The 26,226-nt window shown below is 50.0% G+C and overlaps 2 protein-coding genes across 7 annotated transcripts in view; one reads left to right on the forward strand and one right to left on the reverse strand.

The window, feature by feature from the left end:
- The first annotated feature begins 9,803 nt into the window (after positions 1 to 9,803).
- Positions 9,804 to 26,226, forward strand: part of SEPTIN11 (septin 11) — a 69,642-nt gene continuing 53,219 nt past the window's right edge. For 3 of the 6 annotated variants that reach the window (XM_075090024.1, XM_075090023.1, XM_075090022.1), the window contains exon 1: positions 20,132 to 20,254. In XM_075090024.1, the coding sequence (XP_074946125.1) occupies positions 20,228 to 20,254 (27 nt within the window). In that variant the 5' untranslated portion in view covers positions 20,132 to 20,227. Of the gene's footprint in view, positions 9,922 to 18,266; positions 18,361 to 20,131; positions 20,255 to 21,182; positions 21,204 to 26,226 lie in introns of those variants that run through there. The other 3 variants (XM_075090027.1, XM_075090028.1, XM_075090026.1) reach the window with 3 other exon arrangements.
- SOWAHB (sosondowah ankyrin repeat domain family member B) lies at positions 11,479 to 15,131 on the reverse strand. Its single transcript, XM_075090014.1, has one exon. The coding sequence runs from the start codon at positions 15,016 to 15,018 to the stop codon at positions 12,814 to 12,816; it is 2,205 nt and encodes a 734-aa protein (XP_074946115.1). The 5' UTR covers positions 15,019 to 15,131; the 3' UTR covers positions 11,479 to 12,813.

Genomic DNA, 26,226 nt, shown 5'->3' on the forward strand with positions numbered 1-26,226 from the left:
TCTCAGAATATAAGATTGAGATACCGAACTGCCCTCCATTTTTCCTAGGGATTAAAGCCAATGGTGGGGAAGGCAGAAGAAGTAACATCTTCCCTTTTGCAGCCTCTGGTGGAAAGAAGAGGGGAAAAGATTCCCCAGTGGGTCTCCTTCCCTTTGAGAGAGTTTGTAGAGGAAGACAAGCTGCAAAGAAAGGCCACACTGCCCAGCCCCACCCCGCCAAGTGTGACCCCAGGCCCTCTGCACAACATGAGGGAGAGGACACATTGCACTGCCCACAGAGAAGGAACTCAGCCCCAAAGCACTCCGCTTCCTAGGATGGGAGTTTTGTGCCTAAGGGAAAACATAGAGCTCACATCAGGTGGGCAGAGGATTAGGGTGTGCTTCTGAGGCCTGGGAGGGGTGGAAGAGAGAGATGCTGCCCTATGAAGGCTGCTCTTCCACCCCAGGACTAGCAGGTCATGTTCCAAGAAGAAACCCTGGGCAGAAGATGGCAAGCAGAGAAGAGCCCACATAAGCTTTATCTGGCTTGTAGCAAGGGATTGCAATATGTACAGACCCTGAGAGAGAGTGGTTGGGGTGCATATCACATATGTGTTCCCATTTCCAGGAGTTACTGCACCTCAAGTGCTTCTGGGGAAGAGTGTTGCACTCACCAGGCAGCTCTGGCAGAAGCAGGGAGGAAAGAGTCATCTCCTGCTCATCCAGAGGGTGATGCCCAGAGGAATTTTCCTCTGTGGGGAAAATTAAGAGTACCTTCCCAGCACCCAGTCTTGCAGGTTTGCTTGAGAACGTGGGCTCTGCCCAGCACCAGGTCCCCAGCCCGAACTTTTAATTAATCTCTTGATTTGTACAGGCTGAAGCCAAGCAACTGGCCAGTCTGATTTTCTTCTAGCTCCCTAGAAATGCCCTAGATTCACTTTAGGAAAATGTAAACACATAAAGGATTAGCATGCTGATCATTACTCTTTTTAATCTTCCACGAGATAGAATATACCCTAGACCTTGGCAAGTCACATTCCTGGCTAATCACTCTCATCATCAGAAATGGCTCACCCCAGTTTTGGAAGGTCTAAGAACACACCTCTGCTGCTGGCTAACTCACCAAGTATGGCGTACTCTCTAGCCTGCATGACACTGGGTGTAGAGACCAGCGCCACTGGCTCTTCAGTGTCCATGCCTGGTTTGCCTTGCACTGAACTCACGTACATTGATTGCTGTTGGTGCTACATATCCTAAGTTAATCCTTGCTGTAGCTGAGAAAGAGGCCCCACTTCTTGCTGCAAGAGCAGGTAGTAGCTTTCTCCTCCTTTGGAGATGGCATCTGGCCACAGCTCCAGCACAGCAGTACTGTACATGTGCTTCCCTGGGAGGGCACCACCGCTTCAACCATCACACCAGTGGGGACATGCACCTGACCGCTTCGGCTGGCCAGGAAGGGAGAAAAACTCGTCCAGTTAATTTTCATTAGCGCAAGGATTATACTGGTAAAATAATGACAGAAAACACTCCTCACCCTTTACTAGTGTTAGCTGAAGCTTCCAGTTTGCTCTAAGTTAAGGGATTTTTTGCACTTTCTTTAGGGAAGATTTGTTCTCACTTCTGTAAATTCATTCTTCATTCATCAAGCAAAGACAGGAGCTTTCTCTTGCACTGACTTTAGGCAATATTTGTGTCAATACTGTGTGGATGGTATCCTGGTCTCAGCAGTAGCCCCTGGGTAACTCTCATAACCTAAATATTATGCTGCTACAGCATAATAGATATACACATACATACACACACAAGGCTGTTTTCTACCTTTTAGAATATCTGGCAACTTTAACTTAAGCAATCTTCTGCTACTGCTTTTGATTTGCCTGACTCTTCCTGTTTCTCCTGTAGCATATTAGTTTGTCTCATTGATAGGTTTCTGCCTTTTCACTTGGATAGTCATCACCCCCTGAAGAGTTTTGCTGCACACAGTTCCTCTGGACCCTTCTGCACCAAAGGTCCCTTGCATGGCTGACTAAAACAATACTCTCACCGCCACGGTATCTTCCAGCCCTATGCTATCCATGGGAGACACTTCAGGGTTGGTTTGGAGACCACAGGGAAATAGAGCTGGACTCCCAGGGAAAATCCTTAACCTGCTCCTGAAAGACACAGGATGACTCTGGAGCCACAGTCCAATTTGGCAGGAGGCTGAGAGGCCCTCCCAAAGTCTGCAGGACCGAAGAACTGCTTCACAGGGAAGTTCAGGGCAGGGAAGCCCTTCTTCACAGGAAGAAGGGCTGAAGGTCCAGTCCACCCTGGGTGCCAGCGGGGGTTGCATGTCCACATGTCACTACAGCATTTTTATCCCAGAGGGCTTCCAAATTTCAGCTTTCCCTACATTAAAAGGGAAGCACCTCTATTCCAGGTTAATTATATGTTATGTTAATTATAAAGAACTTCTTGCACTATCTCAAAGTGATGAAAGGAGGTTGCTGCTCCCTTCAATGGGATTTAAAGTATGTTTCATCATTTTATTTTCCTCGTTAACACTGACCTAAGCTGACAATCCCTGTGTTTCTCATCTCCCAGTGGATTAGATTTAACTAGAGCAGATTGTTAACTACCCAGGGGAACTGGGCCTTTGTAATTTGGGACTTATTTCACTTCAGCATCTCTCCCCAAACCTTTTTAAGTTTGCAGGTGGCAAACACCTCTGCTCAGTTTGTTACCTCATCTCAAAGGAGCTGTTTGCATTTGCTCCTCGTTAGAGGTCCCCGCTACTCTGAACTTATGAATCCACATACATCTTTTCCTCCTTCTTGTAGCTCACCAGGCAGCAGGGGGGTTAATCTCTCCTCTGAAGTCATCATGCTTGCAACAAAGCAGTAAAAAGCAGGATGCTGCCCTGCTGCTGCACAGTGTCAGGCTGCACCTCCACCTGCCAGGCCACTCTTTTCCCCATTTCTTACCATACTAGAGTGCGAGGTGCATATCAGCTGGGACAGACCTGCCCTTGTTCTCTGTAACACCGTGCCCCAAACAACAAGATCCTGCACTGAGCTGGAGGCTATAGCAGCTACTGCAGTATGACTTCATAGCAGAGACCACAGGTTACTGACCCTTCGAATGCATGTTTACTAGAGGTCTGTCAGCTCTGGCACTTTCAATTATTTGTTTTCCTTAAAGTTATTTACTTTACATCCGTGACCACACTGCAACCTTCTGTGACAGGGAACAGACCCTGAAACACTTTTCGCTAGAGTATCACAGAAGAATAGCAACACTTCCCAAGCCTTGTATATTCCAGTGGTCTAGCTCCAGAAAAGCTGGGTTTGATTTTTGGGGGGGTAGTGTGTGATATGGGGAACTTGCCCTGTCCTTAACCAGCTGAATAAAATCTGTGCAGGCCTTGAAGTAGTTTTCTTGGAGTGCAAGGGGTGAGGAAAGCTAGAAGGGAGTGCATCTGCGTTGCCCTCCCCAAGGTACTCAGGCAATAGAGCTGCTTAGCTGGGTCTGCACCCTGTGTGAGTGGAGCAAGAGGAGAAAGACTGCAAATAATATAGCCTGTTCTGGTTAAAAATAAAAGAAGTCATGTCTGTGGAGGAGGATCATCACTGGAGCGTACCTTCTGGGTAGCTTTTGTCTTGATCTATGGTAACTGCACACAGGTTGAGGGTCTAGCCTTTGTTTCATTTTCTACTCACAAATTGGCTTTTACCATTTAGTGCCATCCATAAAGTTAAAGCTCCTGGATTTTGCAAAGAAACCTGGGATGCTCTTCTGAAAGATAACTGTACATTTGGCCAATTCCAGGCCAAAGGACTGGATCTTTGTTGTCACAGCAGACACATCAAGAAGCATTACTTCCTTCATTGTTGTCTGACACAGGAGTGGCATCAACAGGGCTGGAAGGCAGAAGCAGCACTGCACTGCTCAGGTTGAAGTACTTTAGTACTGCTGAAGTTAGAAGAAAGCAGGAGTTGGAGGTCCCTGGAGCAGATCTGGCACCTTCCAAGGTGCCTGCAAATGCCATCTTTGGAAGGAGTGCATGGTCATCTGCAGCAGAGGCCAGCATCACTTACCTGCTGTGCCACAGAAGAGTGTGCTGTGCTCAAAGCTGGAGAGCTGTCTGCTATGCCAGTGCAGCTAACCACAGGCCCATTCGCAGTACAGTTACACTGACAGGACTGCACATCCTCAAGTTGTCACGAGAGCTGCAGGGAAACTTGGGCAAGCGTAACCTGGATTGCAATTGCTGATAACAGCAGTAGTCAAGACATCCTCTCCACCTTCTCCTTATATCAGAGATGCAGAGAGCACTGGCTATGGACTCTTCCCACACACACACCCCCAGCAACTGACAGAAACAGTATCTGCTGATCCTTCTGTATTTTCTCCTTATGACTTCAAGGCTTCATTTTTCTCATGTCACTCTAATTATGCAAAACCTGCAGGGCAGGGGTTTCCCTTGTACCGAGGGGCTATAAAGTAGCTTCTTTTGAAGCTTTGCTCAAATCAGTGGGGGGAATACCTCACAACAACTTTGAAAAGGGTGGGACCAAGCCTTCTGCACCAGCCCAGTGTCCACAAAAGCATTCCAGCAACTTGAAACTGGATTGATATACAAGAGCTCTCCTCCAGCCTGACATATAGCACACACAACGTGCCAGGACGGTTTAGAAACTCAAGCCATCTGGAGTTCTTTCCCACAAAAACATGTGTGTGCCAGACCTTGTCTCCTTTGAGCCACCCACAGTGAGAAGGGATTGTATTAAAGCTGGCTCAAATTTCTCAAATTCAATTCTAGGCAAAAGAAAGTTGTCAATAAGTATTTGGAAAAAGCCTTGGAAAGAGCAAGTTGATTAAAAATGTAACAAACTTGGAATAAACATTAACACTGCATTCTGAGCCCCAAGATACTGGAAGGTCTTCAAAATTGTGCTACTTGTGGTGAAGTTTCTTCCCCTTCTTGCCACCTTCTCCCTCAGTGTTTTATCAGCCAGATTTAGGGTTTACCTGCTAGGAGTCCTGGGTCATGAGGGCTCCCTTGCCTCAGAAACAAGCTCTGATCTTCTCTGACTGTTGAAGTGCAATAAACCAAGATACACTCAGGTTTATGACTAGCGTTACTGAATCCCTTTAATACAGGAGCTGTAAATCAGTATCAAATGCAGGCAGATCATTTGATTGTCTCCCATTATTGATGGCAGGACATTTCTCAGATGGCTGGAAGGTGACATCTCGGCTGATAGCTACAGAAGAAAGAGCCAGTTAGAAATACACATATACACACACATTGAGAAATACAACTACAAGTGGCAGTTCAGTGGGTCCTGCTTGGAATCCAAAGCATCATTACTAAGCACTGTGGGCAGAACAGAAACCCTGCTCCTAAATCCCCTGAAGTCTGTGGTGCTCTCGCTTGCAGCTCTTGGGTGGATCCACAAAAAGATTCTGGCCACAGCATGAAGTGAGTAAAAAAAAATATTCTAAAACAAGATTCAAGCTTTACCTGCTTTGTCACTGATGTTATGACTCACGAACAGAGCTAGAAACTCAGCCGATTAAGTATTTTAATACAAGAATCTATTTAGGAAGGAAAAGAACAAGATTATTTCCTAGCATAGACAGACTGTTTTATATATATTTTCTTACATAAGAGTTAATCCCCTTCCAATGTTGGCATGGATTTGTACTTTACACTCTTCAATAATATTCAGCAGGTCTTCTTGCCTTTGGGGTGACTTGCTGCCCCTTGGCATGAGCACAGACACTGGATAAGGGACATAGCACTACATCTTGTGTCCGAGTGAGGCCATTTTGGGGGTCAAATCAGGGTCACAGCACAGGATCGCACCTTGGTTGCCCAGCCCATGTACATGGATGTGCGTGTGGACTGAACCAGAGGCCCTGGCATAGCCAGGCAGGGATAGGAAGCAATCCACAGTGACAGGCACGCTTTCCCTTGGGTAAAATCGCAGGGAGACCAAAGCTGCAAGAGAGGAAATGAGTGGTGGTACGGGGGAGGGACTGTTGCTGCCCCGGAGCTCAGCACAGCCTCTATCAGAGCCCTGCAGGCTGCAAGTGAGCAGCAGCATTTGCTGTTCCCTTGGGCTTTTGCTCTGGAGCCCCACTGTCTTCCCTAGGCACTAGCAGGCTTGCAAACCACCTGGCTCTGAGGACAAACCCTGTCCTCATCATTATCAGCTCCCCATTTTGTTCTGGGACAGAAGAAACTAACCACAGGACTCAGTTCTGGCTCCCGGTGGCTAAAGACTGGGTGCCAAAAGAGCAAGGCTGCTGTCAGCACTTTAGACAAAGGCAGCAGCCCCATGCGCTCATTTGCACCTGGTAAGAGAGCAGCCCAAATCCTTGCACATTAGATACCATCACAGGCAGTGCAAGAAACCCTAGGGAGATAAGGAGGGCAAAGTGCTTGTTAGTGGAGGGAACACAGCTCTGCGTCCCTGTGGCAATAATACTCCCTACTAAGGGCTGAAAGGTATTTCTTGTCCTTTCTGTAAGGCAAACTAGACCTTCCTATTTCCCCTAAGCAATTGTTTCTATTTACCCATGTCATGAAACTCCCGTGCGGACTTTGGGCAATCTGTGATAACGCTTGCGCTGTGCAAAGCTATTTGTTCCCTGCTGAGTTATTATGGGACTCCAGGCCCGAGACACACACTAATGCAAATGCTTCTAATTCCCACTTTCACTAGAATATTCTGGGCTAAGTTAAAGACCATGATATACCTTTTCTGGTATCAGACTCATCTGAATATTCCCCAAGTCTAGAGCTGTGTATCAGGAAAACTGAAAGAAAAGACTTAAACCAATAGCTGTTTTGACAAAGGCCCGGCAGCAAGGGGGAAGCTACTGTGACACATATTGAAGGATTTTAGTCGTTCCTTCCCATGGGATCATTAGAAAGGCAAACTGAGGCCAGTCCCCACAGACTGACATGCTGTGTGGAAGAACTTGAGACTAGTTTTGATGGGCAATTCCTTCACAACAGGAAGGATGACTTCTTAAAAGAATTGATTTTAAATAGCTTGTGGCCTTCAAACACATCTGCCTAGGAAATGTTATCACATAGAGACAAAAGCATTCAGAAAGATTTATCAGACTAATTTGCCATGAGCAGTTTTGTGCTTTCCTTCAGTGCCATCACTGCTGAGTAAACTAATAGCAGGGTAAAGGACTATTCCACAAATAAAGGTTTTACTTTCTTGTATTTTATGAATAGGCTGTAGAGTAGGGAAGTTATGATTAATGTTAGGAGCTTACGTGTCTTGACTTTGCCAAAACCCAATGCAAGATTATAGTGCTATGAGCCTTAGGCTTATTTAAACCATCCAGAAAGAAATTTGCTCTACCAGGTCAAATCAAGCACTCTAATGAAGGAAGCGGAACCTGTACAAGATCACCCAACCCTGTGTTCACAGAGAAGCCATTGCACTGGAAGTTGCCGTGCACGGTCAGATATTCAACACAAGGGCGCCTCAGCACCAAGCCTGCTATCCATAGCACTTACTGCACCAAACCACTAACCTACATATGGCTGCAACACTTCACCCACAGCCACCCAAAACGAACCCTCCGGTCATATGAAGAACCACACCACTTCTTCCCCACTCACCACCTCTTAAGTTAGGCTTATTTCTTCTGGTTTTCTGTCCTTTATAGTACCTTCCTTTACTTCTACCCCTTCCAACTCGTGAAGCCTTCCTCTCCTTTTCAGTGCTTCGTTTTCTTTGACCCAATAATGAAATACTTGGCATTAAAAGTTTCCTACACTGATATTTATCCTTTCTTAGTTTTCCCTAAAAAGTAAGATAAAAAACCCTTGGCTGCTTCTTCCCTCACCCCCCAAATTCACACAACCATATTCTCTCAACCACAAAGCAACACATAGAAGATTACCTAGTTTGTCTTTCTTGCTACTTTACCCCCCCAGTGCGCTCTAGGTAAGCATCAACAAAATCCCACCCTCAGCACAAAACTACTACATCTAACAAGAACACAGTATTTCCCAGCCTCCTTTTATGCAGCTCTCACCCAGCACAGAAGCTATATAAGGGGATAGGTACTATGATTTTCTTCAGGTGTGAGGATTATATTCGTTAGTAGGGATGTATAGGCAACAGAGAGGCATTCTTAGATACCCTTAACGTGTTGTTGAAGGGGAAGTATTGTTGTTTGTTTTAGCTATTTTTGAAGGCAGACTAATTTAATAAGTGGGTTTTCATGTATGTTAAAATAAAGTGTTTTAGTATCTTGCATTGATATATTGTTATTAAACATTTTTACTAAAGTAGTTTAAGTTTTTTTATTAATTGTAAAGCAATTTTTCATTGTTTAAGTAGCCTTATGTTGGGGATAAGGGATATTATCATAGCTAAGCTAAGAGTTCAACTTTTACTGTTTTTCTGTGTGACTCAGTTTCCAAATACAGTAGTTTTTTCTCCTGAAGGATTAACAATTCTCATTTTAATGGGGAAACTTAGACTGGAGAAAACTGGACAATCAAATGGGGTTTTTTCTTCTTGTAAAACCCACCCTATTAACCTGCCATCTGGTACTACTTGCAGTAAAGGTAGTCAGGAAAAAGTCCAGCTTCAACTAGATTTAGTAGCAATTGGGGCTGTCTCATTACCTGTTAAAACTGGTACATTTTTCTCGCTGTGGAGTCATATATAAACTATTCAAGTCAAATGGAATTTGTCACAGTAGGAGAAAAATGCATTTTGTGTGATGGATGCTTCCATGTGCTATGTTTGTTTTTTAGTTCTACAAGTTCTCTTTCCCACTGCTTCAGAAAGTGCTGTGATACAAAGGATGTCCTGGCCATTAGCCTAGGTTAGCAACGTTCTGCTGTATTGCCTATCTGCTTAGTCCAAGAACACTTTTTTAATTGCATGAAAGCCTCTTCGGCTGTTTGAGCTGGGATTCCCCTGTTGCTAAAGCATTTGGTCTGCGTCCAGAGGCTTGTAAAAAGCCAGAAGTGAAGCATGGCAATTCGTTACCGGCTTGCTGCTCTCAGACTGGGAAGCTTAGTGTATGTTTGGTGTGTTTGTAGATGGGAAGCTCCTCTCAGATGAAAAGCTTTGATTTGCTGAGTGGGAGGAGCTTCATATCTTCAAAGAATAGCTTTGCCACAAAATGAGACGCAAATTGACACACTCTCCCTCCTGTGCTGGGTTTACCTCATTCAGCATAAATGATGGCTAGTTTAAGCACTAGTCTTGCAAACTCCTGTGATATAAAAGGGATTCTATGGGGTTTAAGCAACAAAGACCCTATAGGCAAAGGACAGTTGGTGACTAACAAAGATACTTCATTAACAGCTGAGCAATCGCATCAGACAGCCAGCTCACCTGCACAACTTCTGCTAGTAAAGGCTGCAGCATGAGCCACAATTTGGGAACACAAGTGAGACCTTGACAGAACCCACATGAATCAAGATCAACATCCAGTTCTCCTGTGCTGTCTGCTTTTAGCAATCTAATAAGTGGGTGCGAAGGCATATGCCCCAGGAGGAGGGAGCTGGTGATGAGGAGGGTACTGTGCTTTCAGAGTTACTTTTGCTGTAACTTTGTAAGGCTCCGAGTTCACAGGCTTGACAGCATGTGATGGGAAAAGGCTACTGCGTGAAAAAACACCCCCCTCCTTCAAAGGACGTAGCTTTCAGAGAACAAAGCAGTTGGTTAGAGATAAGCATTGGAGAGCAGAGGGGTGGACTTTATCATCAGCAGCTGGTCAAGTGGGAGGTGTGTTTTTAATAGCAATGAGAGGAGAGGGCAGAGTCCTGCTGTGCATTAATCCATGACGTGTCCTGTGTTTCAGGGTGGTGCAAAATCAGATGCCTGGATTGGGTGTGAGGCAAGGAGCCCCATCCACCTGCAATGAGGAAACAGCAGCATGCACGGGTGTGGAAGGGCATGATGAGTAAGTAGCAAGGAGCTCAGGAGTGCTTTGAAACGGAGGTGGTCCGGCTTCATGTGTGTATATCCCGGGGTGGATTATTCCTGGGGGACTGGCCCTGTGATGCCTGCGTTGCCCTGCCTGCCGGATGCTCCAGCGTGGCAGTGTGATTCCTCCAGATGGCTGTTGAAAGATCTAGCCCTACCTCCCACAATGGGCTGGAGATGAGTTTCAGCCTGTCTGTTGCTTATTTCACCAGCAGAAAACTTGGAGGATGAGGCTTTTGGTAGGTTAAAAGAATGGTTATTCCCACAACCAGCGACTGCTTTTAAAAAGTGTGGTGTAGGAGCTGTGCAGTGTTACCAATGCTAGCAGTCCAAGAATGCCTAAGTAATACTAGGGCGAGAAATCAGAGTGAGTGGATCCAGTAAGTTTTTTTCGGTTTCAGACTTCCTAAGGGTTGCTTTATAATTTAAAAATTGGAGAAAGCAGCTTGTCTGTGTCATCTCCACAGGCGAGCAAACAGTGGTCACAAAATTATTTCACAGCTCGTTGCTAGACTGCTGAACTAAATACTGCTAGGGAGAGAAAAATGCTTTGAAAAAGATGACAGACTACGTCTTGCAACAGTGTGCAGGAAAAAAAAGCGCTACTTAGATTTGCGTCACGAAGAAAGGTCATGGAAAGGCTGTAAAATGAGAATCCCAAGGTAGCACCGTCCTTCTCGGTCTTTGTTTTAGCAACACTGGAGGTAGTGAGGGGAAAACCTTATTCTTTGGAAGCTGTAGATGGCTGTGGAGCAAAAGTATGTTCCCCACAAACTTCTTTCACTTGGTATTTCTTCCCTGAGGCTTGGGGTACATGAAGGCTCTGGTGGCATCCCTGATACCCCCTGCCAACCGATTGCTTTTAAGGACTTCTAGCCGAGGCTCACGGAAGGCTTTAGTAAGCCCTTTCCCGAGGGAGCCCGGTGCATGATATGAAGTGTGGCAATGGCTCTGAATACGGTGGAAAAGACTTCAGCGTTTTACCAGGTTAACAGCCGCTTTGCATGTTCATGCTCATGGAGTCTATAATCCCTACCTGGATCTAAGAGGAAGGGAGATACCTAGGATTCTCCCTGCTGTGGTGAGTCCATGTGGGGGCCCCCCAGGTGTGTATGCCAATGGCTGAGGTCACATCAGAGTTGAATTTCTTATGAGTTCAAGCTTGTGTTGTCCTCTCAGGGAGGAATGATCATTCACAGGACACTGCCTTGGTTTACTGAGCTCTTTCCTCTATAAAAGGAGAAAACCAGGCTGGGAAAAGGCCCCACCCTTTTGTGGCCACAGAGTCAGGCAAGAGTAGCTTCCCTTCTGCAGGAAAGAGTTCCTTCCTCAAATAAACCCCAAGCAAAGCGGAGACCTCAATTAGTGCCTGAGGAAGGACTCAAGGCATTCCCCAGCATGCGTGTTATGCAAGGGTCAGGTTCTGCTGCCCTGGTTCCCGTTCCTCCCCGAAACTGCAGGCATTTAGGTGCATGCCTCAAATAGATGAGCAGTCCCACCTACTGCACTGGTCTGCCCCAAAGCATCATGTTGAAGCAGAGCTAGCAGCCCTAGTTTCCCAGGCACTGACACCCACTGGTCCTATATCTGGGGTCACCCAGCAGTAGGAGCATCAACCAGGCAGTGATGAACCCCTGTCTCATGTCTCTTAGCTCTCTTCCTGCCTTCATACAGGATCCATAGGGGAGCCAGAGTAGGTGGAAGATTAACCCATTGCATTTTTTGATTGTTTAGAAGCTCATTTATGCTAAATCAGAGAGCAGAGTACATTGCAGGACCCACGTAATCCAGTGAGATTCCTAAAACCAGTTTGTTGTTTGTAAGCTCTCAGGAATGACTGCACTGGACACCTCTTCCCTGCTACTGGACCTCTAATTCACCCCACTCCCATCACATAAACACCTATGAGGTGATTTAGGGCTAGGGTCTCTGGGGAAATGCAGTTCGGGTTATGAAACTGCCTCCCTCCTACAAGCCTGGGAGCTGTACCATGGCACAGCTCCTTTTCTGCCGCACTGAGATTCCTGCAGGAACGCTTTCCATCCCCAGGCATGGGAATAGAGCTCTAGCCACACCATGGGTACCACTTCCTAATGCTGTGGTGTGAGGAAAGGGACTGGAGGTATGGGAAGGAGGGGGTGGTATCGGTTGCTGCCCAGCAGCCTGGGGCAGTCCTGGGGAGGAGCAGGGCTGCGATGCTGCCCTGCATTCCTTTCTGCATGGGCTGGTGGGCAAGACGGGCTGAGAAATGGCGTGGATGTGTTACACCCTCCTCTACTCTCCAGCTGCAGTCCTCTTCCACAGCCAGTCACTCTCTGAGGACTCTTCCTGGAATGCTGGACCTTGATCAGGTGCATTTTTAAAAGTGGCACTCATCCTTAGTCTGCTGAGATTAAAAAGGGATGCAGTTTTAGCTGCTCCCCAGAACTTAGGAGGTGTAAACAAGTGTTTTGCAAACGCCAGGGCCAACAACAATCTGTCGCTGCAAGCAAAAGCAAGCACCCTACCCCAGTTGGGGCCAAGCTGTGAGCTTCACACCAGAGTTTGAGACCCCAACCCCATGGTCCCACTAGCGCTGGTGATTGTGGCTGCACCCAGCAGCTGGTGCCTGCTCTGAGGGGCGCACAGGACTTGCCTACCAAGGGTTCAGATGTGCTTCCAGCAGCGTTGTTCTGTCATCTCACTGGTAGAAAAGTGAGAAATGGGAGGGAGGGCAGACAGGCTCAGACAACGGTTCATTGGATTAATTTAAAAGTACATTCTTCAATAGGTTCAATCTGTTTCACACAATCTGCCTGGCTGGCTTCTTCTTGCGGGATGGCCCCCAAGGTCCCATCTCCACTAGCAGAGGATGCCAGGGAGCTCGCTCTCAGTCACTCTCGCTGCTGGTTCGGTGGGATGCTGCCCTGTGGCTGTGCTGCGGCCTGAGGCAGGCAGGCAGTGCTGCTCTACCAGCGGACAGCGAGACCTTGCTGACAGATGACGCGCTACGAGCCAGGGGCTGCGTGGGGAACATAATCGTGCCTCGGGGTGCCTCCAGGAGCTGCCAGATCTCCCCTGAGGTGGAGCTGCCCAGATACTCCCAGGGCTGGCGCCCGCTGCCATCCCGCACCTGTACCTGGCACCCCAGCTGCAGCACCAGCACCTTGATGACAAACTGGTGGCCGTGTATGGCAGCCAGGTGCAGTGGAGTGTACCCGCATCCCGAGCGGGCGTTCACGTCCAGGGCCAGCCCAGCCTGCCGCGCCGCTGCTGCCAGTTCCTGCAGGCCTGGCCCATCACCATGCTTGGCCAGCCAGTGAAGGACCGTGAAGCCTGACATGAAGTCCCGCTGCAGGGCCAGCTTCGGCTCTTCCAGGAAGAGCCCCCGCACCCGAGCCCAGCACCCCGCTGACACCGCCACTAGCCAGGCGTGCTCCCGCTGCCCCAGCGGCACCGACAGCCCCCGGCTTGGGACATTCCTAGAGGAGCTTTTGTAGGGCATGGTGTGGCGTTGCAGCCCACAGTCATCTGGTAGCGATGGGGCAATGCCCTTCACCTCCAACAAGGCAAGCTGGCATCTGATGCTCCTGAAGACAGGCAGCGGTGCTGGGGGGCTGCTCTCCGGGGCCTGGTGCCTTGTGACACCCTGTGCTGGCAGCAAGGACTGGGATGGTCTGGCAGGGGGTGGCTGCAGGGACCCCAACGAGGATGACTGGGTGGGGGATGGTGGTGGGGATTGGGTTGGGGGTAGCCTGGTGGAGGACAGCACCCCAGGACCTGAGGGCAGTGGCAGGGTTTGGTACAGGGGCAGCAGCTGGGCTTGATATTGGTTCGGTCCATTTGGGGTCAGCATCCTGGATCTCCTTGGCGGGGATGGCCCAGTGGGGATTTGCTGCAGGGATCTGGACTGTGATGGGGGCAGCCTGGTGGAGGGCAGCACATCTGGGCCTGATGAAAGTTGTGGGGATGGGGAGAGGTTGGTGGGGAGTTCCTGCAGGGACCGGGATAGAGGCAGCACCCCTGGGGCAAGCAGCAATGGCAGGGACCAGGATGGGGGTGGCGGTGAGGACTGGGTTAGGGGCAGCTCGGTGGGGGACAGCACCCTGGGGCCCGATGACAGCAGTGGGGACTGAGATGGCCCCATGGGTGGCCTCCCCCCTGGGCCTGCTGAGGGTGGTGGAGCCTTCAGCAGAGGCATCCCGCTGGGGGGCTCTGGTGGAGAGCAGGGCTGAGGCAACCTGTCAGAGGACAGCACCCCGGGGCCTGATGGCAGTGGCAGGGACTGGGTTGGGGGCAGCACTCTGGGGCGTTGGGATGGCGGGGACCCGAACGGAGCTGATGCAGTGGGAGGCAGCGCCCCGGGGCCCGGCGGCGGGGACCGGGAGGGTCTGGCAGAGGGCAGCTGCAGGGTCTGGTGTGGGGTCAGCCCGGCGGGAGGCAGCGGCGGCCCGACGGGGGTCAGCGCCCCAGAACCCGACGGCAGCGCCGGGGGCCGGTAGCGGGGTGGCCCTTCGCGGGGCAGCGCCCAAGGGCCCGAGGACAGCGGCTGGGTCCGATACGGGGGCGGCGGGGAGCGGGGCGGCCCGGCGGGGGGCGGCGCCCCGGGGCCCGGCGGGCGGGGGGCGGCAGCGCGGCGCGCACGGCGGCACTCGCAGCAGGGTCCCCCCCGGCCCCGGGCGGCGCAGCCCCCCGCGACGGTGACCCCCGGGGGCTGCACCCCGCCGGGCCGCCCCTGCTCCGCCGCCTGTCCCGGGGGACAGAGCCGCCGGTTGGGGTCGCGTCGGGGCGGCGGCGGCTTCTCCTCTTTCTCCTGCTGTTCCTCCGTCGGCGGCAGCTCCTCGTCGAGGAGGTCGCGGTACCTGCGGCGGAGGACGATGTCCTTGGAGGCGCCGGGGGCGGCGGGGGGGTGGACGGTGGCCAAGGAATTAACGAGGCTCTTGAAGTATTCGCGGCGCTCCCGCCGCTGCTGCTCCGATAGCGCCGGGTCGCGGAGGAAGCGCTGGAAGTGGCGGAGCAGCGCCGTGTTGGGGGCTCGGCCCCCGGCCCCCCAGAGGAAGTCCAGCACGGCCTCCTGGCTCAGCTCCCGCGCCATGCTCCGGGCCGCCGGCTCTCCGTACTCCGGCTCGGTGCTCGGTGCTGCACCCAGGTGCGCGGCGCTGCCGCGCCGGGGAAACCCGCCTCCTGCCGCGCCGGGCCTCTCCGCCTCCTCCTCCTCCTCCTCCTCCTCCTTCGCGGCCGGGCCGCCACCCTCCGGTTGCCTTTGCCCGGGGTGGTGGCCGGTGGGGCTGAGTGACTGGGGTGACAGCGGTGAGAAACGGCGGGGTGAAGGAGCCTTGCTAGCGCTCCGGGAGGTGCGAGGCTAATTTGCTGGCATGCGGGAGGGCGAGAGAGCACTTTATCAGTCCTTATGTCAGCGAACAGACAGAAGGCGATAGGCACGATTTGAAATGCAAGAAATCCCGTTTGCGTGTAAGGAAAGACTCTTTTCCAGTGCGGGCAGTTAAATACTGGAGCAGGTTACCTGGAGAGGTTGTGGTCTCCATCATCGGGGATGTTCCTGGATCCACTGGATGCGATCCTGCTCTTTGTGACCCCGCCTGAGCAGGGGCTGGACCAGACCATCTCCAGAGGTGCCTCCAACACGAACCGCCCTGTGATTCTGTGACTTAGAAAAACTGGCAATAAAGATACATTAATGCGATGTGGTTCAGGGTAGCTGTTATTGCAAGTGTGTGGGATTGTGCCCGTGTACGACAACCACGCACAAATACCAAGAGTGCCTGGAGTCAGACTGTGTCTCGTGTCATCTCTGTATTCCCTGTGTGGCTGAGGCAGGTTGGACACACATTGTACCAGAGTGGGGATCTTACATTGTTTGGTATTACTAATGCCGTTATCGCGAGCGTGTACATTACATCTGAGAGGGATGGGTAAGATCAGTGCCCCAGTGGGCAACGTACCCTGTGTAGACCAAACAAATGACAGCTCCTGCCCCAAGGGCTTTGGGGAGTGAAGAGTGGGTGGAAAGTCTGGGGCAGAGGGTGTGCTAGTTTTTTTCTGTCTCCCAGTCAGGGAACAGAGGCACGGGGGGACTGAGCTCAGTATAGACTCACTGGCTTTAAAGAGGTCTGGATCAGGCCCTAAGTGAAGCTTCAGAAATCATCTCTACTGCAGGCTCCTGGGTATCCATAAATATTTTTAGCTGCTTGTCGTCTAGGCAGCTGGAATATCCTCCAGCTCGCTGCAACCCCAGAAGCATATGGAACCTTCACAAACCCCTTGGCAGAGATTGCAATAGATGGTGCGTACAGGCTTGCAATTTCTGTTTCGGTAACACAGAACCTTAGGCGAACTTTTGAGGTTCGGACCCTTCAAACACACGCCGGAGTGGATGCATGCGGCAGCGTTGCTCTCAAGTTAAGCAAGCTACACAGGTCTGTGCTTTTCCATTGCCAACTCTGAAGCGTTAGTTTCCGCTGCAGTACATTATCCTCCCGCTTTGCAGGATAAATTGCCCTGTGGAGCTGCAGGACTGCTAAACTGTAACCTCTGGAGTGGTGGGAGCAGCCCTAAAAGAAACTGTCAACTTTCTAGAAGTTACACTTTAGGCAATGTATCAGAAAAGGTTTTCAGCGTGCCAAGATGTGGGTTACTCGGGTGCCACAGCAAGAGAAACTGCGCTAGGTGCTCCACCACATCCTGCTTTTGGTTTTCCTTGTGGTGTATATTGTGGGAGAGCATGACTACATCCCTTCAGCGGTGTTTATCTAAGTAGGGTGCGAGTGCTGGGAAGAGGGTAAGGCTCATGTTAATGTTTTATCGTTTTGCACATGCTTTTGGTACAGTTCCTCAAGGCATAAATACATTTCTCCCTCTTCTGATGAGCCCTGAATTGCAGACACAACTGTGTTTGATAGCAGCACACTCTCACTGGAAGTGGTTGAGATGAAATTAATGGAGCATGATGATATATAGTTCTGATCACAAATAAGAGTGGAGGGTAGATTGTGAAGATAAAAAAAAAAAATCCAGGTAAATAACAGTGGCAAATGACAACACTACTACAAAAGTGTTGTTTTGGTTTAATGGACCAAGTGTAAGCGGGAGGCTTTCCATGATGTATTTTCATTGAAACACCTTTGGAGGTATTATCTTGCTTACTATAAGGTTAGCTTTGACCAAAAAAGAAGGTTTTTCTCTGGAGAAATGTCAGCTCTCACCCTGTAAACTTATTTCCTGAAGTTAGTGAAACACACTCAGGTAACGTTCAGTGACTGCTGAAGTACCTGCAGGACTGCGACTGGCAGGGAATGCTGATGCTTTTGCCTTGCTGAGGTCAAAAAAGCCTTGCTGATCTTGTTTGAGTGAAATGGGTTAAACTAACGCCTCTCACTTGACAGTCACTACTGGCTGGGAGCAAGTCGCCTCCTGGATAGCTCAGATGACGGACAATAATACGGCAGTTGGTTGTAACCCATTTGGTTATAACTGTCTGTTGATAGCCTTTGTAGGCACATGCAAAGTCTGCTGGAAGAGTAGCTCATGTTGATTCCGAGGCAGACCAAATGCTGGCACGCGTCTCTCCCCTTAACAGCCTGAGCTGCAAATCACATTTGGGGATTAAGGGGGTATAATGCTGCAGGCAGGCAGGGAGAAGCGCAGCCCTGCTACCTGGAGGTGCTTCATTGCCTGCTTCACGCTAAGAGGTTTACAAAGATTCTTGTTTCCCCTTATGCTTAACGATTTACCCTGTCTGCAAACTGGTTGCTTTAGCTGTGGGTAGGGGTCTTCAGAATGGCCAAATTTACCCCAGTCTTGTCCGCTTTGGGCATTCTGGACACAGCAGGTCTCTTGATTCTTTGGGTGAAATTTGAGTAAGTTATGGGTAGTGCTAACCACAAAATGGAGGCCAGATCAAGCATTACTTCAACATTAAAAAAAGAACAAGCCCACTTAGTCTTGTAGCTTCCTATTGTTGTGCAAGAAGATGTTGCCTTTAGGGAGCTCTCTACCTGTGTTTGGTTTTCCTCAGGAGGTAAGTTAACCCAAGTTCTGTACCTACTCGTGTATTTTCTCATCCCATGTAATCTGACACATTGCCCCGCAGCTGGGATGGAAGGTTATTAAAGCAGTGATGTACCATATCTGCAGAATGATGCAAAACAGCTTTGGGAGAACGGAACCGGTTTCGATTTGTTAGCAGCAAGTATGAAACATGCGGGGGGTCTACTTCTTCCTGCTGAACACTAGGAATGCAAGGAACTATGCTAGCTGAGATGTAGAAAGATTGCACAACTTTTCTTTGTCTTGATGGTTTTTTTTTATCCCCTACTCCTCCAGTGTGAACAGCCACACCCAAGAATGTCCGTATGCATGAGTGTCGTGGAGAAAACTCGGCCACCGCTCTCGCAGCTTCGGGCCAAGGAAGGACACGGTGAGTCACATTAGGGTTTTGCAAACGCAGAAGATCTTAGTGTTAGTTAAGTTACGCTTATGCAGGAGTATCGTGCATGCCTCTAATTCAGGCAGGCGGAAGCTATGTCTGCCTCACCTGCAAGTGCAGCAAGGGTAACTTTGTAGATACCATCATCAGGTTTCCACTAGAGGCTGCGCTGCTCTGAGCACATTTCCCAGTACAGGCACGCTCAGCACCTCCTCACCGGGAGCCATGCATGCAGGAGGAATTTGCTACAAGAGCAAGAACAGGAATCTAATATAGTAGCCTCCCTAAGATATTAGCAGTAACACCTAACACGTCAGTATGATAAAAGCACCGTGTCAATTATGCTTGCAAAATTTTACTGGTAGAACCCCTGTTGTGTTTTTTGGTGTAGCAGCTTTCCTAATGGAGGCTGCACCTGTGCCCAGTTAAGGGCTGCTGCCCAGGTGTAAGTCCTTAGCTGAGATGAGGAGGAGTGCCAGGTAGCGCTGGTGCACTTTATTTGGTTCCTCTTCAGTCTTGGGGTTGTTGGAACATGTGTGGGTGGGGGGGGGTCTCTAATACTAGTTCCTGAGTTCTTCAAAATGTGATAAAAAGAGCCACAGGAAGAAAATGCCTGGAACTTGGTAACCTTCTACACACAGCCACATGCATAGGTGTACAGAAATGTCTTTTGGAGTGAAAAGGTAAAAGTTCTGACTTGTAGGGTGTGCAAGTGGTAAGTGTATGCCTGAGGTCTGTTTCCTTACTACTTTGTGCCATTTACTTGTAGGAGCTGCTCTCAGCTTTTATGCTTTTGGCTCTTTTGTGTTTGTGGGTGCTTACATAAGAGGGGAGCTGTGATGTGTCTGTAACTCAACATATCCTCTGTGTGTGTGGTGAATCAGGTCTCTGTCTTTCGGGGTTTTATACCTTGCAAAATGGTCGAGGATTTGACCCCGGAGGGCCGTTCCTTCTTTGCTGCCTTGTTTGAAGGCTTGCTAGCAGAGCTGAATTTAGCCCTAAGATTCCCACTTTTGCAGGTAAAGGGGTATTTTGCTTAACATCAGGATGTTAAGTGTTTTACCAGCTGGAGCAGCAAAGAGCCGGCGGTGCCTCGCTTCAGCCCTGTTACTCACTTACTAGAGTGGGAGAACAACCGGGCACCGGGGCATGGCTGCTGTTCGGTATCCCCGGTTCGTTAAAAACGCAGTACGTGTGTGTTGGGCAAAGCTAGGAGAGAAACAAGACTGAGGAGCCTGGCTTTGCCCTCTGTGTTGTTACATGAGGGCGTCAGGGGGGTCCTGCTGGCAAACAGCCCCAGCTGGGGGAGCGCCTGTCCGACCCCCTATGTTATAAATATTTCTTTGCCGAAGCCCGATCCTTCCTCTTAACCAAATCGGTAGGAGGAGGACCTTTCCAGCCGCTTGCTCGGCCGCCTCTTTGCAAGGACCCCTGGAGCAGATGGGTTTCTTAGCTTTCAGCTGTCCCCCCATCGCTGGGGGGCTGCCGGAGTCGGAGAAAGCGATCCTTTCGGGGAACGGGCAGGGGGACCGGCTGGCAGGGAGCCGGCCGGGGAGTGGGGCAGAGCAGCGTAGCCCCTCCCGGGAGGGCTCGCTAGGAGAGGGATTAATTGCCATTACTGCTGGGGACGGACCGCAGCCCCCCGAGCTCCGGCCAGCTTTCGGGGTACCCCGAGCGGCGGCGGGGCGGTGCCGCTCGCGCTCCCCGGGGGAGGGCCGGGAGGGGGGGGGTCCCGCCTCGCCGCCCGGCCCCTTTGCATTGCGCATGGGCCCTCCCCGCCGGGTGGCCATGTTGCAGCCCTAGCAGCCAGCGCAGAGGCGGGGGCGGCGGGCCGGGGAGCGCAGCGCACTGCAACGCGATGGCCGTGGCCGTGGGGAGACCGGCGGTGGGTGCGGCGGCGGGGAGCCGTGCAGGGGCTGCGGTGCAATGCAATGCCGGGGCGCGGTGCTGGGGGCGAACCGCCCGAGTCCGGCGGCGTGCAGTGCCGGGGATGCCATGCCGGGGATTGTAGGGGTGCTCGGCGTGTAAGGAGGGGCGGGCGGCGGGCTCGCCGGGGTGCCCCCGCTTCCGCCCGTTCCCGGGGCGGGGGGAGGCGCGTAGAACTTTTTCGCCCCGGTTTGGGGCCGCGGCTCTTTGTTGCAGTGGGGCCGGGCGCGGCGGCGGCGGGCACCTCATCCCGGAGCCCTTGGCGTTGAGCGGCGGGGAGACGCCGGGGGTGGTCCCTGGGCTGCTCCCGCCGGGGCTGGGGCCGCGTTCGGTGGCTTGCCGAGGGTGTTTCTGCCCCGCCGACTCCCGTGGATGGGAAAACTTGGGAGCGGGGAGGGCTGCGCCTCGGACAGGGTGGGCAGCCGGGCGGTCGGGGAGGTGCCCGCAGCCCCTGGGGACAGGTTTTGAGCGCTCGGCGGCGGCGGGCAGCGGTCATGGAAATCCCGGCATGAGAGACTGAGGGGCACGCGTGTTCCGCATCTTCCAGCGTGACCGTTTTTCCGGGGATGCGGTGGCCGGGAGTTTTTTTACATCCATGTTGAGAAAGACAAAGGATTTCCCCTTTATAGAGAGGAAGAGGAATAAAAAAAACCATAAAACAAACCCACAAAACCTAAGAGATGCTGTTCCCGGAAAAAACCAAACCGACCAGCCTCTCTTGTATCCAGCTTGCCGAAACGTGAATGAAACTCCACCGTGCCCCGACTGAATGCACTTTTGTGCATCGGCCGGGGGAGGGAGAGAGGCTTGACTGACTTCCCAGTAACTTTTTCAGTGCTTGCGAGTAAAACAGATGTTGCCCATGAGCGGAGGACTTGAATGTGGCTCCTTCTCATTGTAAGAAAATGGTCTGTGTTCAAGATGTGACTGGGTTGAGACGGCTTCTTTTACGGTTTATTATGCGCTTATGGATCTGGGGGGGCTATATGGTTCCTTTGATGTGTCATAATGAACATATGAAGAATGGGGTTAATGGTGTTACTAGAGGTGGGGAAATTATCCTGCTAAGGAAAACAAGAGCTGATCTCAGTTAACGGAATACCTACAAATTATACTAGCTGTTTGTCAAGCTTCTTCTGAAATAATTCCTTGATCTTAAGCTTTAAAGGATGCTTGGAAATTGAAGTTTGTCTTTCAGTGTAAGAAGATGCATTGAAATCACTAATTCACTGGTTTTTAGGGTAGACTGAAGGGTATTGCCAAGCAGAGCAGTTTTGTTTTGTGTAGAGCAGCGTTGCAACATAAATAGACTCAGGAATGTGGCTCATTGCGAGATGTGATTGCCGTTTGTTCTTGTGTATTAGTTTTGCTGTATTTTTTCTGTCATTATATTAAATGCATGCCGCTATTCAGCCTCTCGCATCTTTTGGTTAATCAAAGTCCACTAGCAATCCCAAAACAGCATCCGCAGAGGGTTTTGCACCAGTAAACTAGATGCATTTTTATGTGTCACTGAGCCCAGTCCAGTGGGACTGACTACAGAATAAAGCATCCTTCAGCATGAGAGGCATGTTCATGTGGGAGAGGGAAAGATGAGGGCACTCAACTTCCTCGGAAGCAGCTGGTGGGCAGAGTTCATCCTCCAGAATCAGTGTTGCTTGGAGTAGAGACTTGTTTTATCTTGGGATGATAAGAGAAGAAAGGACAGTGGGCTGGTGTTTGGTAGGTGTTGGGGTGTTTTGTCTTGTATACCTTCTTATCTAATCTCTCTGCTGCCACTTTGCGTGCTGCTGTTGTGTTGCTGGGGGGTGGCAGGGAGTTTGAAGAAATAGCTAATTATATGGTGGAGCAAGGCAAGGCTGACAAATGTTTGCCTATCAAGCTTTCAATGTAATAATCATATTTTATAAGGTCTCTGAGTAGCATGTGTCGTCTTGGAGGGAGCATGGGGACAGAGCTAAAGGAAGGGGGGAAGAAAGGGAATGAAATGAAAAGTGAGTCAGGTTGCCTTAAAACTAAGATAACATGCCTGAGTCACAACCTTTGCATCCTGGCAGGATATAATATTATGTTAATTGTAAAAGCATGCATAAAAAATAACTTCAGCGAACTGCTCTGAAGTGTCTGTGCTTAATTGTAGCTGAGCAGGGTGTGTTTTGGTAGGATGGGTGGCTTTTATTTGAAGGCCCTGATCCCACAGATGTGCAGGCACATGTGTAATACACTGCCTATAATTTCATTTGACTTAATAAAGAGTGATCTCGGTATGTAAATATGAAGGCGTGCATAAGCAAAGTTTTGGCAGGATTGGTGCTGGGAGCTGCCATGGGACCTCTTAGCTGACGAAAGCCATGCGTATGCTTAAACATATGTTGGGGTGGAAGGATGCATATGGTCGTCTGTGCTGGCTGTATCTGGGCTCAGTGTAAGATAAGCCACTTGCAGTCTGGAAGCTGCTGAGATGGGCTAGATAGGGGACCCCCTTCCTCCTCTGGGGTTAATTCCTGGTGTCTTGACCAGTGCTGGATGGTTTTGCAGTAGTTCAGAGCATGGAAGAAGGTTCTGGCTTCCCTACCTTTCCCTTTATTTGTTTAACTTAAATGTTTACCGAATCATAGCTTGGCCTAGTTAAAGGATCAAAACTAATATTTACTCATATGTATACACTAACATATACTCCCCTCCAAGTCAAACAAAAATTGATGGGACATGAACCTGGAATAACATTTGCCATGGCCCCCATGTAAAATTTGTATCTGAGAGATTAAAACGGCACAGTCTATTCTTCAATCTGTTTTAAAAATACTTGATAATGAGAGACTGCCAGTTTCCATGGAGGGTAGGGGATGAGAGAGAAAGAAGGTAGAGCAGGGCTGATGGAGCTGAAGAATTCACCTGCTTTGCCTTTCTCTGAACAGCAGATCTGACAACACCCACTGGGGTCGCAAAGAGCTGTGGGGTAGCGCCTTTGGAAAGCCACATCCGTGAGTGGGGCAGGGCTGCGATGACCGCTGATTTTGGGCAGTGAGATGAGCACTAAGAAAGGGGATACATCTTTGTCTCGAGTGTTTCTGTGCTGTGTGTAGCTGAGTGTCTGGTCATCTTCATGACAAAGGCATGACTGGGTAGGAAAGGAGCTATTGCAGGTGGAGAGTTGAGACTGAGAGGACTGTTGGGGGACGAGGTGGGTCAGGATGGACCCTAGGGAAGGGGGTTGGTTGTCGTGCTCCAGGCATGGGTCGGCAGTGCCCTGCATACTTTGCAGCTTGTCGCTTTCCAAGTTAAGTGCAAGGCTGAGCTGTCCCTGCTGTCAGGTGTCCTTCAGGGAGCATCGTGGGGCTGCGGCCTGTCCTCTTCGTGAAAGTGACGATGGCGTGGTTTTGGGTGGTGCTGCCGAGATGGCCAGGGGCATGGGTCTTGGCTTCCTTGCCTGCTTTCAGCTGAGAAACGTGGATTTTTGGGCCTGGCCTGGCTTGGCCGCCTGCACCAGGGAAGCAGACCTGGGTGGTGCACTCAGGAGTATATTTTAGTTTGTGAACTCTTCATTTCCTTTATTCACTTTGGTGCCTTGTCTGCAGTAGGAAATTCTTTCAGACAATTCTCATTGCTCCTGTTGATGTGAACAATGGTGGGAACCTGCCTCCTCCTTGCCTTGTTTTCAGCACAGCCTCAGTCATGGGGCAGGTTATGTGTCCAGCCCACCCCCGGGCAGGAGCTGACCTGCAGAAGGATCTGATGGTGATACTTGGAAAATCCTGATTTTTGTATAGATGAGATCATGGGGAATGAATTTCAGCGTCTGAATAGGGCCTCTGAAATAGTGATGGGGATTGATTAAGTAAGCAGCATGAATCTGAGAAGTAAAATATTTATTCAGCGCTGAGGCATGTTTTCTATGTCCCCTTCCCACCCCTGCAGCCCCTGAGAGAGATGGCTTGGCTGGCTGCCTGCCTGCTCTGGAGAGATTCTAGGGTTGTTGCTCCTTTTGTGCCCCTGGTATGCCTCTTCTTCTCGAGGTAGTGCCGGGAGGGTGGGCATGAAGCAGCTCAGGAGCTTGTGGCTTCCTTTGCCGGAGAGATGCCAAGGGGACAGGGGCTCCTGTTGGCTTGGCAAAAGCTTCTACCTTGTCCAGCCTCTTTGTTGGCTTGGTTTGGCTCTAGGCTTTGGTCCTATATGCTACAGTGGCTCTTTCAGGAAAAGGTAATGAAGCAGTGTCAGCTCAGAACAGTTAAGTGCAACCAGGTGATTTAGACAGAAACAAAGCAAGCCCCACAACAGTACTTCAAGCTTTTTTTAGGTAGACTATCTAGCTGCCTTCACTTCCAGCTCTGTGAACAGCTATCCAGCCTACTGTAATAAGTGATGTGTAAAAATGGTTCAGACAAACACCATGGTATTGTTAGCATTTAGCTAACACGCTCCAGATGCATTCGGAATGCTCCAGATGAGAGGAGAAAACCAAGTTCAAGGTCCTGCTGTTTTAGCTAAGAGGCATGGTAACAAAAATTACCCCAAATATCCTTCTTTCTCCTTATTTTATTATAAGTGCTAGTTTGCATGTTGCAGTGTGATGCATTCGGTGAGAAAAGACATGCTCATTCTTGGCTGATTCGTTACATCCGGGTGCCTTTCCCCCTCCTCTACACTCTAGATATATGTGGGCCAGGACTTGCCCAAGTCACCAGAGCTGTTTCCATCCACAGCTTGGGCAGGTGTGATTAATGCAGGTGTAGGCATTGCATGAGGTGGTGGAGAAAGCTGTGAGGGGGAAAAGTTCCCTGTGGTTTTCCATTAGCAGCACCCATCCTGTCTGCAAGCCTTCTTGTGGCTTTGCTCTCTGCTCATCTGATATAAGTGATACCCGCTGCTGGCATGAGATACATAGTCCAGAGGCTGTTGTTGCTGTTTCACTACTAGTACAAATATTTTGCTGAGCTCTGCAATTGACAAGTCTTGAGCTGTCTTTGGGACTCCTTCAAAAATACAGACTCTGCTTCTGTTTAGAGAAGTGGCTACCTAGCCTTAGGATCTGATTTTGCAGTTCAAGCTTTTGAAGTTGCTGGAAATGAGGAAGAGCTGAACCTTTTCCTTGCAGGCTTAGGCTTTTTATTTTCTTTAGTAGCATCCCACATAAGGTGAAGGCAAAGAGCATACTACTACGGGTTTTGGTTTGGGTTTTTTCTTTTTCCATTCCAGCTTATAGCTTCTTTAGATCTTTCTATTATCTAATTGGATTTTCTGTTACCTTTTCTGCGTGCCAGATTTATTTTCAGATAGGATTTAGCTGTTGGAAATGTGTTACTGAAGTACTGTAATTGTGGGTTACTTCTTTACCAGATCTGGTCATGAATACTTGGCACGGGCTAATAGAAGAAGACTCGTTTTAGAAACATTTTGGTTTTGCCACAGATGTTGCTGGCTTTGCCAGCAGCTCCTGAGAACCGATGCCTGTGCACAGCAGTAGTTCCAATAGGAATTGTTTCTGGAAATCTGCATGCATCTCATGTAATTAATTGGGAAATGATATTAACTGCTCATGTGATGGGAGTGGAAGTGGAGAGACAGTGTTTTGAATCCTGAGGAGGATCTTTGTAATAATTTGCCGGGCTGTTTGGGGCTGTCTGTCGATCTGAAGGTGTTCTGTGAAGTCTGTTGGTGTTTTGCCAGGGGGTTAACTGGGTGCAATGTCAAGTATCATGTCCCCTGTAAGCAAGAGATTCGACAGAATCTATTTGCCAGATGCGTGTTGAATGCACCAAGTGTGCTAAATGCTGCTGTTAAGCATATTACCCTGGTGTGAATTAAGGTTCTGACAGTCTGGTGGTGGTGGTGGCAGCCTCTGTTTTTGTCAGTAAACAAGGCTAAGGTGGTAGAGGAGTCAGTTTGGTAGGTGGCTTGCTTGGCTTGCTCGGTGACAGTGTGAGCTTGTAT

This window comes from Phalacrocorax aristotelis, chromosome 4 (genome assembly GCF_949628215.1).
Source record: "Phalacrocorax aristotelis chromosome 4, bGulAri2.1, whole genome shotgun sequence".
NCBI lineage: Eukaryota > Metazoa > Chordata > Aves > Suliformes > Phalacrocoracidae > Phalacrocorax > Phalacrocorax aristotelis.

Bases quoted from the DNA above. Each gene is read 5' to 3' on its own strand.
- SOWAHB (XM_075090014.1), bottom strand. From the start codon at position 15,018: ATGGCGCGGGAGCTGAGCCAGGAGGCCGTGCTGGACTTCCTCTGGGGG.